Below are 13,608 nucleotides of genomic sequence, written 5' to 3' on the forward strand. Positions count from 1 at the left end.
TTACAGGCAACCTCACCTGGACAGGAAGTTCTCCAGTGATCTGGGCTTGTCCTCCTTTTTACAGACAACCCCGTCTCTCTTCTGCTGCTCCATTTCTCGGATGCGGGAGGAGAAGGTGTCGATGTAGTCAAACACAGCCTTCATGGCGATGGGAACCTCATAGGATTGCTGACCGCAAAAAAAGAAAAAGAAAAACAACATTAACAAGAGCCAGTCATCCTCTTGATTTGAAATGTGGTTTAGCCACAGAGTAAATGAATCAACATGTCTTTGGAAACAAAAACCTGATCGCAGCACACAGATCTGAAAACAGAATTCCACGGCATAAAACAATGGTAAAACTGCTTTTAAAAAAAGTTTGGAGCATGTTTATGAATGTGGCATGGACTTTGCCACATCCGAAACTTTCTTTGCAACCGTTTCTGGGAAGCAGCACAGGGCATGTTGCTCAAGCATGACAGTGTATCTCATGCCTGTAAGTTATTAAATATTATGCAATGACGGCAGAAATATCTAACACATGTATGAAAATGTGAACACTCTCACACCCTCCATGGGATTTGCTGAAGTTACTGCACAGCTCGTTCTCTTTCACACCTCTCTTTCCACTGTGCTCATGCCTTTTTCTGTCTCCTACACACACCCACATCCGTGAACACTCACAGACTCCCCTGTCTGCGCTTCTGTCAGCAGAGGATGTGAACACTGGCCTCTTTGATGAATCTGTCCAAAAACAGCCTGTTGATTTATACTGGCACACACACGCACAGCTGTTGGGCAAATGTCATGCAGCGTGAACTAAAACAGTGTTTTGGTAAAGCCACTGTGCTGGCAATATGAGTCCAGGTCACCTTCAAAGAGAAAGAGACATGAAGACCAACAGAGCAAAACACGGCCACGAATCAAGCTGAATTAGTTATGTTTGAAGTCACCATCAAATCAAAGACATTATACATATTTCCAGGTGGAAACAGGTAGCTGAGAAATGACAACTTTTCAAATGCTTATTCAGATTTTTATCTGAATAAGTACCCAAAAACTTGAAATTTAAGTAAGACCATCTGCAGGGCTGATGCAGTACAGTGGGTGGTAATGTTCAGGCCTGTGGAGCTGACCAATTGAGGTTTTCCAGGGGAGATTAGCTTTCCTCCATCCATCCATCCATTTTCTATATCTGCTTAATCGGTCGGGCCGCAGGGGGGCTGGAGCCTATCCCAGCGGTATTAGCTTTTGTCACTTCTGTTAAATTTACTTTTGTGGTCTACTGTACTTACAGGATGACTGACTTATTACCACCAGCATGGAAGCACTTTATGTATTATATATTGAATATTAATATTAAACATGTTTGTCTTCTTACAGCTGGTCAACAATGTCATTGTGGGCACCATATTGGCAAATCAGCTCTGGGTCCTAAGCTTGCAGATCATACTTTCTGATTAGCTGGATGTGCTAATGTACTGTGTGATAAAATGTTCATAAGTTACACACGCTGAATTATCCTTCTTGCAGAATAATGCTTGCAATGATTCAAAGACAGTAAACAACAAAAGCAACAAACTTTTAGATTATTTGTCTTCATCTTATTTTGAGTGTCTGTTTTTGGCTTTGGCCTTGAATGTGAACCAGAGAAAGCAGTGCTTGCTGGTAGTAAACTTCATGTTTATAAAGCTGTAGTGGACTCTCATCTGAGGAAAACATGCGTGACGGAGTGGTAGCATCTCTGTCCTTCTCTTCTTTATTCTCTGAGTTGGATTACTCAACTTCTCCTCTGGGATTAATAAAGTATATCTATTGTGTTGAGAGCTGTATTCATTGTGGACAGAGAAAATAAATAGTTAGTGTCTTATTAGATCATTTGTTCTCATGGGATCCGTAGCCAGTCATAATTGTGACATCATATGCACGCTCGGGACCCCACAGATCTGGTACATGCGCCATCCTCTGGTGCTGAAGAGAGGCTCCACTCTCCCTTGTTTACTGTTTATAAATCAGCACTGACAGTGAGGCAAACAGCAGGAAGAGGAACAGACTGTAAACTAGTACTTTTATTGCATGTGACGATTCTCTGAAAACATCTCGCAGTCCGTGTTTTGACAGAGCTGGAACTAAGCAGAAGTTGCTAAAGTTATGTGAGGTGCTCAGTGGGCACATACTGTACGTTGGATAGATGACTCGACAACCATGGAGTGGAAAATAGGATTGCTTCATCATTGTATCTTACTGCACAGAAGCTAATTGTAGGTTAGCTGTTCTTTGTGGTGAAAATACATAGTTAAACCATCTGTTTGTTCAGATGTAACTGCAGGTTGAATATAGTGATTGAAAATAACCTTGATTATACATGTGCAATGATATGCAAAATATCATGCATGTGCTCAGACCTGGTGTTGCTTACACTAGCTAGCTATTTGGTGTTAATAAATAATACAGATATTAATGTTACTTGCATATGTGCTGAATCTGTATTCAGATACTGTATTTTCAGGTAAATCGGGTAAGACAGCCTGATTTTTAAATGTCAGTGCTCAAGAGGCATAACTATACGTCATTATATTTTTCCCTCGTCTTTTAACTTTTCCATTTTTTTAACTGTAATACTATCACTAATGTTTCAAAATTGCAGTTGCACAGCAAGTATATATATATATATATATAATATACATATAAAATAAATTAATGAAATCAATGTTTATGGAGATGTGGCAGATAATTTCAGCCCAAGGTCCGATTTATCTCCACTGAGTTCTTCTCGCTGGATCACTCAAAATCTAGAATCTATCTATCTGGAGTGGATATTGAGGGAGCTGATTAAAGGACCCTCCAACCACAAAAAACAACATATTCCTAAAAACGGTTCCTTCGGTCAAAATATTGTTATAGTCCCTCTAAATAGAGCAAAGTACCGACCTTGACTCTCATATCGGTGTCAGTGAGGACCATGTAGAACTCATCGTACGTCATTTCAAACTCTTTCCTCAGCTCTGTAATCAGGTCTTGGTTTACCAGGTCTTCCTGACGAAGACCCTTCATAGGCTTATCATTCTCTGAAAAAAGGAAAAGAAATTAGTCAGATTTAGTGACGTACTTAGACTTTTATCCCCTGAAAGTAAATGTAGGAAACTTTTTTGACTAAATGTCTTCAGAGAGTCAGAGCTTTTATTATGCTGGGCATTTAGACAACTGATGAAATGTTTCCATATTGTGCTTTAAAATAAAAAATTAAATGAAATATGACAACACATATTGTCCATGAGACTAGCAATTGTCACATAAAAAGTTCTTACATAACTGTAATAACGGCACATAAGTGTCTGATTTCTAAAAGTAACATGATGTACATGTGTTTTCCAATCAAATAAAACATAATAAGAGCAAACTGTGCTTGTCCTGTCTGACTTCAGAACAGTGTTTCATTGAAAAAGGTGTCTGACACGATAATGAATGACTTTGTTGTGAAGAGCACGATGGAAACATGTAGAGTGAATCAGGGACAAACTCAACAAAGAGCAGCTTTTATTCACTGAAATCTGGCAGGATTGGATGCCTTACAAATATACTGTAGCTGGCGTTTGTACAGGCCAGAGCAAAAGCCTTTAATCGCCCCTCCCTCCACGGATGTGTGCACAACATACAAACCACAGAACAGCGAATTTTAGTGGCTGGCTCACCCACTCTCTGCTGTGTAATGTGCATGAGAAATCACATCAGGAAAACCCGACAAAAAGCCAAACAACACAATACAGAAATATACGGAAAACACACTTGAATGTGACCAACAGACAACCCATGCTTTTCATCAACCATTCACTCTAACTGAGAGAGGCAACACCAGAAAGAACCAGTTGTGTTCACATGCATTAGCAATGTTTTACACTGACTAACCTCAACACTAACCATGACTTATACTTGTTTATCCATAACCCTTACCGTAACCTAAACCCAACCATAAACCAAGGCTAAAATTTTAGAAATTACATCATCAGAACTTGATTTTTCTTCCCAAAAGGAGTCATGTTACCACAATGTGGCTGTGTAAATATATTTATGTCTGCACAGCATGAGCAATGCAAGCACTGCTACATACACACTGACCCTCCAGCCAGTAAGTGGAACAAAACTGTAACGGAGCCGAACCAGAGGTGGACGCGGCTCACATCACCTCAGCCCTTTTTCCGGCATTCCATCTAGATAAAACGTTGTAGTCATGCAGAGTGACAGACTCATAAAGAGGGTTTGACTGTCGTGAAGTTAACACACAATGACCAAAGCCTCGGATTTGAGACAGCCATAAAATTGAGACAGCTGCCAAACACAAATGACGCAGCACATCTCATAAAAACAGCAGCGGTTCTGTTGCTTTTCAGCAAGCTGTAAGTAGTTCCATAATAAGGAGTCACACTGCACTAAGTGAGTGTTGGTGGGATGATTTAACCATCTACAGCTTGCACTTTAGCCCCTCAGGAGACAGACTTAACCCCTTGTTCAGAATGATGTATAAGGATGGTATGTACTGTCTCCTGGCTATGATTCACTTCCTCTCCAGATATGTGTTACACACTCCTGCACTTAGTTTCTGAACTCATCATCCTTCTTATTGAAAACTTGCTCCTATATTACAACTAAACCACAGTGGAAGTGTAACAGTGTAATTTGTACAGAAAAACTAAGTTGAAAGAAGCAGAATGGAGAGAGTAAAGGGGAGCACTTCAAAGTATAAAACTCCAAACCCATTCATCCATCCGTCCATTTTTTATACCAGCTTAATCTTACTCAGGGTCGTGGGGGTCTGGAGGGTGCATCAGTGTCCACGGCATGGATGACTTCATTTGTGTGAAGTTACCATAGATGCAGAGGAGTATATTGGAATTTTGGAGAGACATATGCTACCATCAAGGTGACATGATTTGCCGGGAGGACCTCATTCTGCATGTGGTTTCAGTGTGGTTTCATAGACACAAAGTGTGTGTGCTCTACTGACCCTGCCTACAGTCTAGATCAGTCTCCTCCTGAATGTATGGAGCATCATGAAGAGGAGAATCAGACAACAATCAAGGACTGTTGAGCAACTGAAACCTTGTATTCAGGAAGAACGGCTACAGTTAGTATCCTCTGTTCCAAAACCATTAAAATAAAGCCAATAGAACATAGTGGAAAACATGACTCTATATAATTCACTGAGTGTGTTGCTGCAAATAATTTCTTAGGACTCCTAAATAAAGGTTCAAATAAATCAACAAATTACAGATTTAAGTTTTAGTGGCATTTTAGAGAAACAGCTGTGCATATTCTGCAAATTCAAAGAGACATGAACTACTGGTCAAAGCTGACGCATGATTCTGCAACTGTAAGACCACTGGAGGCCTGGCAAAGCATTTACACAATCATGGATTAACAAGATCACAGCTGCACAACCCAGTACATTCTTCAAGCTTTCTGTACTACTGCACATAGAAGTACTTACCTATCTGATAGTGGTCAATTTTCATGGTGGAGTTGGTCAAGGAGCCAAAGATGCTGATGATAGAGACTTTCCTGATAGCCATTTCACACACTGACTCCAGGTACTCATCCCTCTGCTGAACATACATGCTGTTTTCCTCACTCGGGGATGTTATCAGCTGCAGAGGGGGAGTTATGGATAGTAGAATATCATGTATTGTCAATAAAACACATACATACACAGAGTGCTGCAGAGCTTATTTTCCTAGCCAGCCCACAGCCGTGCTGTGATAAGAATCTGTTCTAACTGCAAAACAGAGACACACAGTCTGTTAGCACACTGTTGTGCAAGCAGTCCATTGGCAGGAGAATCGATGCACAGTATTGCAGGACACTTGTAACACTGTGATTTTAAGGAAACAGTACTATTTCAAACAAAAGTGTGAAAATAGTGAAGGATTGTCTCCAACAAAGCACAGAGGTGCTTACTGTTGTGTTGGCCAGGAAAAATCCACAAAAAAATACTTTTCCAGATGGTGAGACTGTTTTGACTTTCAACAATTTCAGAACTTTGTTAAAACAAGCAAAGTCTCTTTTTGAGAATGTCCACCTTGACAACTCATTTTGACAGAAACCTCTGAAGTCAGTGAAAGCTGGAAGTCAAGTGTTTCCTTCAGTACAATCTGATGAATTCTCCAGACAGTTCTATTGTTCACTTTGTTATACTGGCGTTTAGTTCCTATCACCTATCATGTCAAACTGTTTGGCGAGTGCTGATAATTTGTTTTACAGGGATAGTTTGTGTGTGAATGCTCTTTTCTTTTCTTGCTAATAGTTAGGCCTCACCCACATGAACACATGAAGATTTTCACATGCAATTTTGCTTTATTTTTGCAAAATAGAGAAAATGAAATGTCACAATGTTTATATTGTGACTTTTTCCAAAAATTTAGTTTGAACAATTTTAAATAAACACGAAAGCCTTCCCATGTACAAAAATACCTTTGCATATATATCTAGCTATCTTGTCAGTAAGGGTAATTGTATGAGCCTCTAGCAAAGAGTCTGCTGTAGCTGAATGTGCTGAACAGCAGGCAGTCAGACAACAATGAAAACCTGATATTGACTTGCTCATATAAGGTGTCTACTCTGCCCCATTTGGGTGGCCACGAAGTAGGTGAGACTGCAGATTTGTTGACATTGTTAGGCAAGACAATAGCTTTATACAATGTTCATAAACGACCATGTCTTTGTTATTCTACCATTTATGTGTAAATGGTAGACATTCACAGCGTGTTTGTTCACTAGTTTTCTCCATTTTCATTGCAATTTAACAAACAACAGAACACAACAGAGAGGTTAGCTGGGTACGCATCACAGCAAGCTAATTCTAGAGCGCCCTCTACTGGATCACAAGTGAAACTACTTCTAACAGTTTTATGCATCCATCTATGCAGCTAACAGACTGAAGCACTTAAGAGACTGTAATTTCTAGATCTGAGCAGGTCACTGAGATTCAAAGTTTCCCCACCTATGAACAGATGTTCAAATTTCATGAATAGAATTGACAGCTCTAGCCTGGTTAGAGCAAAGTGTTGTGCCATGCAAGCTCAGCCTATCACTCATGAGTCAGTTCGGCTCTGTGACTACCTCCACTGCCAGCTTAGAGGCATATCCGTGGCGCATCAACTTCAACCTCCCATTACGGCCCTGTACTCTGACAAAGTGTAACAAAGCCACATCAGCTCAGCCTTGAACGTACTGTGTGAAAAGTGCTTCAGTTTGCAGTGTCGAGGTGTAGACTGGGAGACTTTTTCCATTTCATGTCAGAATGCATCTTTGCTATTTAACAGCCAGTTCTTCGAATTTGATAAGTAGCAGTGGATATGATGCTCCAATTTGCCATGAAACACTGGATGAGAGAAAACTCATCCTAATCTTAACACCTTAATCACTAATCACAGCAGTGTTACTTTGTCCAAGTCTCCTTTTGGGTGTTGAATGCCTTTGAGAGTGCTTGAGTTGAGTCTGCATTTTTATGCAGATGGAGATTTTTTCAAACAGTGCTGTGTGGACAATTTTTAAAAAAAAGTTTTAACTTTTGAAACCAAAGAGGGGAAAAACCTACTTTAAAAAAGGATTAGGCTTTGGATGAGATGATTTATAACATTAAGCTTCAGTTAGCAGCCAGTTAGTTAGTTTAGCATAAAATGCGAGAGCAGAGGGCAAGTGTGTTGGATTTAATCAAGAAATGGTGGGGACAAATAATAAAATACACTAGACTTCACAAGTAAAACACTAGTGCTGTCTGGACAGTCCAACAAGCAGAAAACCTTGTAGCAAGCTCAGCCTCAACACTTAACAAAATCATAGTAGAGACACAAGAGTGTGAAGTTCTGTGAAATGAAGTAGGGCTCTCTTTGACAAATCAAATAAACCATTCTCAAAATGTTGAACTATTCATTAACAGTGAATGTGTGCTGGTAGTTTATATATCTATACTGCTTAATAAATGGTGCTGTGCCTAAGAACCTAGCTCTCTCTCTGGCTGAAGCCTCAGTGAGAGGTAGTAAGTTAATGATGAAATGTGAATATCAAATCATGCCCTCACCAGCAGTCGCCTCCTATTCTCAAAGTAATCCAGAAAGGAGGCCAGAGAGCCCTTCGGAGGGGGCGTTGGCTTTTTAGTGGGTTTCAGGTAGTCCTCTTTTTCTGGGTACTTTACTTTACTTTTTCCATTTTTCTTCCCCCCATGCTTTCCTCCTCTCCTATCAGCTTTCTTGGCAGCCTTGTCACTCTTTTTCTTCTTTTTGTCATGCTTATCGTGCTTGTTCTTGACCTTCTTGGTGGAGCTGATTTCAGGGAAGGTTTCCGTCTCCTCTGGATTGCTCATGGTTGGCTTGCTGGGCTCATACTTGTCCACATAATCTTTAGTCAACATCTGCACAAAGAAGAATATGTCATTATTAAATATGATGATGATTCTACCAACTTTACGTTTCAAGACCCAGTATATTATCATTAGTTGATTAGGTTGTTAGTATTAACAGTTAATGTGTCACATCCAGCAGAGGTAATGCTTCACTTTAAAAAACCCCAACCAAAGACACATACAAATAATATACGCATAATTTACACACAAGATATGCTCAACTGCTTCAGATTTGCTGTCAGAGATGTAGGTTCAAAGTGTCAAAATGAGGAAAAAGTCATGCATAACATTTTTAATTCTATATATTTCTAAAGAAGATGCAGTGTCTCAAAATGTGCTTTACTAAACATGTTTAAAAACAAATAGTCCCAAAGAAAGAAAGGTTTTTTCTTCTCGAGAAAATATAAGAATTGATGATATTTAGCTTAAAAAATGTCAAAGTCTGTCCGCTGTTGCACTTAACACACTTTGACTAAAGTGTGTTGCATATTGACCTCTGCAGTGACACTTTGGTAAGAAAATATTGTCACAGCTCAAGGGATTTAAATTGAGAATCATACTTGCTCACCATTTGCGTTTCCCCTGAAATAGCTACCAGAAAGCTGTCTGTCTCAAATAAAGACTGAAGGTGTTATTTACTTGGACTGCAAAGGGTATCAGGCTCTTATTAGAGGTAGGCCTCTACTTGTCATTAGTATGACATCATATTTTTTCTGCTATTACTTTTTTTTTGCCTCAAAACGAAATCTTGAAGGATGCACCCAAACACTTCGAGCCGTGTGTTCGAATGCAAGTCAGTAGGAAGTCCATTCATTCCTATGGGAATCCCTATAATCTCCAACAGGTGTGCAAAACTTCCCCTTTTGATTTTTTTTACCTCTGGAATTTGCCTCGAGTACAGTGAAACATTTTACTTTTTCAGTTATTTTGGAGAAATCTGTGGCAGGAAGTTGGAGAAACAAAGTAGCTAGAAAGTTAAACTGAGCAACACTTTTTAAACTCATTCAAGTGAAAACCCCATAAAACGTATCAATAAATGTATTAAATGATGAAAGGCTGAGTAGCATGCACAGTGATTCATAAATCTTTCAATAATGCCTTTCAAAAATCTGACCACACACAGGTCAACCGACCTACTTGCTTCTCTTTTTATATTATTACTCTTGCCTTTTTACATTATAGACAAAGGGGAGTCTTGTTCAGATATCAAACAGAATTACAGATTCAATACACAAGTTAGTGCAAATGAGGTGTTAATGTTACAACATTAAGTTTTTATTACACACTTAATACTTCCCGCACCATATCAAATTAAAAGTGATGTGGGACAGACACCTTCCTGGCACAATTGTAAGATAATAATATGTTACTCTGACAGACAAATGCTTAATGAAGACCGATCGATTAAAGTTCTAAAAATGTAATGCTTTTTGTTTGTTGCGTGATGATTCTAATAATAGTCCTGCCGTGCTTCCCCGCCCCCTCCTGATGGGCTAATATTGTAGCCAGCCTTTATTTCTTACTCTGACTGATTTGCACTACTGGCCTGATCAGTCACAGCACATCGTGCCATATCAACTCTGCTGAAATTCTATATTGAATAAAGCCTGTAATTGGGGACTAAATTAGAATGCGCACTCTGAAGGCTGGTCTACTCATGAACATTTCTAAGTTGTTTTCAAGAAATTAAAAACTCTAGAATACCATTTAAAAAGCTTAATTACATTTCTTTTTATAATGTCTATTGTAAAGCAATTGGAATTGGTGAGAAAGATCATGTAAAAACACACTATTATTGATTTCATTGGGACTTTAAAGTTTGGTTTGGTATCAATGTTTTCCAAATGTTTTGTAGTCTAAATACAGAAATCAAATAACATTTCTAAATGTATACACTATTCTTGAACCCTTTAGCTAAATTCCCCTGATTTACCTTCTCCTGCCCGTTCTTCTTCTTGGTCGGCTTGATCTTGGAGGGTTTGTGTGTGACGGGAACCAGCTTCCTGCTGAGTGGATCTCTGTTCTCCTTGTCAGTGCGGTTGTCTCCAGCCGGGGTGGTTTTAGCCGGGTACCTCTCTCTGTGGTTGTAGTAGTATGGCTCAGCGGTGGTTCTCGGAGCTGGGAGCCACAGTGCTGTGGTCGGGGCTCTGGTCGGTCTCTGTGTGGTGGTAGGTCTTTTTGTTGTGGTGGTGGTTCTTCTGGTGGTGGTAGTGGTGGGTTTGGTGGTTGTTGTAGCTTTGGTTGTCGTTGTTGCTTTGGTTGTGGTGGTTGTTGTAGTTGTGGGTTGGGTCGTTGTTGTAGTGGTGGTGGTTGTAGTTGTTGTGACGGTGGTTGCGGCAGCTGTTGTCGAGGTCTGTGAGGGCTTTCTTAGAATCTTCACAATTTTTCTCTCTACAGATGGTGTTCAGCACATAAACAGAGACAGATAGTTGGACACAAGATCACCTCTAAAATATGTTTTTCATATGAAAAGGGTATTGCTTCATATCACTAAAATTTCTACATGCTATGCTGTAAAGCTAAACTGCTACAGGGCAGATACGGTCAAGTTAAGAGTACTTTCTGCTTTGTCGTGGCAGGTTTCCTTGCTGTTTTCTCATATTCAAGCACCAGTTTTATTGCCTGGGCCCTTTAATTCCAGTCACTCCACTGACCTGACAATTCTGTCTCAGATTGGGCCAGTCCAATTTTAAGAAATCTTGTTCAAGTTGCCTTTTGTAATACATCCATCTTACAACGTGTCAAAAATGTCTTGCATGTCCCGTGAATGCACCCTCAGCCCATGGATTTGATTAGATACACAGTCAGACTTTCTTATACCGTAATGGCCAAACTGTGATGAATAAAATAATCCAAGAATCCTCCTTCACACTTAACCAAAGCCACCCCATCCACAAATGACACCGTCCACTCTCAGAAGATGGTTTCAATGACCCTGCCAACACTACAATTTAATCGAAGTGGAGCTCTGTCTGTGCAGCTCACTGTTAGGTGAGTAGTTTAAAAGAGCTTTAGTATCAGTCTTTCTTTCCCGAAAGTATGTCCAGTACTTAACACACCAATTCTACAGAAACAACCCCTGTGGAGACTGTTGTTACTGTGAATAAGTTTTAGATAAAGCTGAGGGATGAGGATGCTTTCTCAATGCTTATTTTCATGAAAAGAGATCAATAGTCCAAGCAAATAAATACAATTAAATACTGCTTTTAAAAAGATCTTTTTAAGAAACAATGAAGAACTGGTTAAAAACGTGACTCACCTGTGTATGTGCCCTCCTCCACCTGACCCTCCACACCTGCTCCTTTACACTTCTGCACAAAGCCTTTCTGGCGAAGCTTCTCCAGCCTCCTCATGGGTGACTGGTCAATGGCCTCATACACGGCCTCCAATCTCACTGGGTAGGGATACTTCTCCTCAACCTGAAGGGTTTTCTTGAGCAGGACCATCCCAAATTTCCCTGCAGGAATCGACAACACCAGTTAGGCTGGGGTAAGAAGGGGATTTTATATTCCCATCCACGTGCTGCTTCATTACTCACCTTTCTCCAGTTTTAGGAAGCTCATTAGTCTGGGGATGAGTGCTGTATCCAGCGGTTCCTCCATCACCTTCCCCTCAGTGGTGATCCTTCTCACTTTGCCCCCCATCTCTCCTTCCTGATGAAACATCACAATCTGGTGGACATGTCTCTCAGCCAGCTCGCAGTACACATCTGGCTTCAGGAGAGACATCATCAGCCGGTAGTAGCCGTCTGAATCGTGGGGCGCAGAGATCACAAGGACCCGGTTCTTTCCCGCAAAACTGGCCAGCAGATTTGGTGACCCGGCGCTGTTGGGCATCCGGGTGATCCTGGCTCTCGCCCCTGGAGTACCCTCATCTTGTCGGTTGTCCAACTGACGAGGCGAGCCAATCTGTCCGGTTATACCTCTCCTTGGCACCAAACCGTGCCCCCCTGCTCTCCTGCCCTGTAAAGCCCCTGTCTTGACGGGAGCAGAAACACCCTCATCAGCCTGCACGTTTTCTCCCCTCTTGGAACTGTGCACAGAGATCGCGGAGCTAAATCCTGGGCGCAGGCGCTCATAGAGTCTCTCCTTGTCTGTTGAGCCCTGCTGGACATGTCTCATCCGTGCGCGTCGGTACAGCTGCACCCGCTGGAGACGAGTCTGTTTGTCAGCTTCGGTACAGGTTAGCAGATAAACTAGAGCTAAAATGAGAACAAATGCCCTCATTATGATGAGATGTCAAACTACGTAGGCTAATCACTCACGATCCAGATAACGATTCAGTGGTGGAGCCTCGATCCGGTCACGTCTTTAGAACATTTGATGTGAATCAATTAATTCCAGATGAAGACGAACGGTGCGCAGGATCGCCACATAATACGTTTGTAAATATACCTTTCAAAGCATGCCTTCTGCTGATGGAGGAAATCCACCTCTGCTCTCTATTTGGCAAACGAGGCGAACAGGAGGGGAAGTTTATTGCGCGTAGTTATATCCAAAACTTCATTCTAGCAGCACTTCCGTTCACAAGTCTATCAGGAGGAACATGAGTGTGGATTATCATTTATAAACAAAACATCAGGAACTGAATTATTCCGTAAAACCGGCAGACAATTAATTGGGTCCTTCGGGGAAAAGTTTCAGACCACGTCAGATCGCCAAAAATTGTTGTTTACACCAGATTAACTCATTAACTTTCCATTAATCCTCAGGCATTGTTTACTTTCAGAAGACTGTGAGAGGATCCTCTGGTCGCAGGAAGGAAGGATTCACTGTGAAGCTTGCAAACCTTTCGCTGGGACTGCACAGGGGAAAAAAAGTGTCTCTGCCTCTTCCCAGGTTCCCCTTTGGCAAATGTGAGCTTTGGAGGCTTTCCCAGAACTGTCCACACAAACCTCAGCCTCCGGACTCTTGGCGACACAATGTCAGGACCTGCCCCGGGACTGACGGTTACCAGTTCACTCAGCAACACCCCTTTTCTCTACAGATGTGGAAAAGTGATCTCGCTGGAAAGGTTTTTACTTTGTATTAAAGTATAGAAGTTGAAGTTACTTGTTACATTTCAAAATATGGAGGGAAGTAGAAATGTTTCGGCCAGTTTCCCGAGAAGAGAAACGACCATAATCAACAAGTTCCTCCCTTGAAGCCAAGAGCTAAACACCCCAAAATCATGTCCTTAATTTTGCGTGCAGAAACTTTGCAAACACTATTAACTTTAAAATGGGCTAAACTGTG

The 13,608-nt window shown here is 41.0% G+C and overlaps 1 protein-coding gene across 1 annotated transcript in view; it reads right to left on the reverse strand.

Annotated features, from left to right (window-relative positions):
- Positions 1 to 13,299, reverse strand: part of ccdc80 (coiled-coil domain containing 80) — a 23,319-nt gene extending 10,020 nt beyond the window's left edge. Inside the window, exons 1-7 of the mRNA XM_072397366.1 lie at positions 11,913 to 13,299; positions 11,634 to 11,831; positions 10,308 to 10,765; positions 8,054 to 8,383; positions 5,465 to 5,621; positions 2,911 to 3,047; positions 17 to 168 (exon numbers count right to left, since the gene is read on the reverse strand). Of these exons, the coding sequence (XP_072253467.1) occupies positions 17 to 168; positions 2,911 to 3,047; positions 5,465 to 5,621; positions 8,054 to 8,383; positions 10,308 to 10,765; positions 11,634 to 11,831; positions 11,913 to 12,600 (2,120 nt within the window). The 5' untranslated portion in view covers positions 12,601 to 13,299. The remainder of the gene's footprint in view (positions 1 to 16; positions 169 to 2,910; positions 3,048 to 5,464; positions 5,622 to 8,053; positions 8,384 to 10,307; positions 10,766 to 11,633; positions 11,832 to 11,912) is intronic.
- Between the last annotated feature and the right edge of the window lie 309 nt (positions 13,300 to 13,608).

This window comes from Leuresthes tenuis, unplaced genomic scaffold (genome assembly GCF_036924035.1).
Source record: "Leuresthes tenuis unplaced genomic scaffold, fLeuTen1.0.hap1 SCAF_12, whole genome shotgun sequence".
NCBI classification, from domain to species: domain Eukaryota; kingdom Metazoa; phylum Chordata; class Actinopteri; order Atheriniformes; family Atherinopsidae; genus Leuresthes; species Leuresthes tenuis.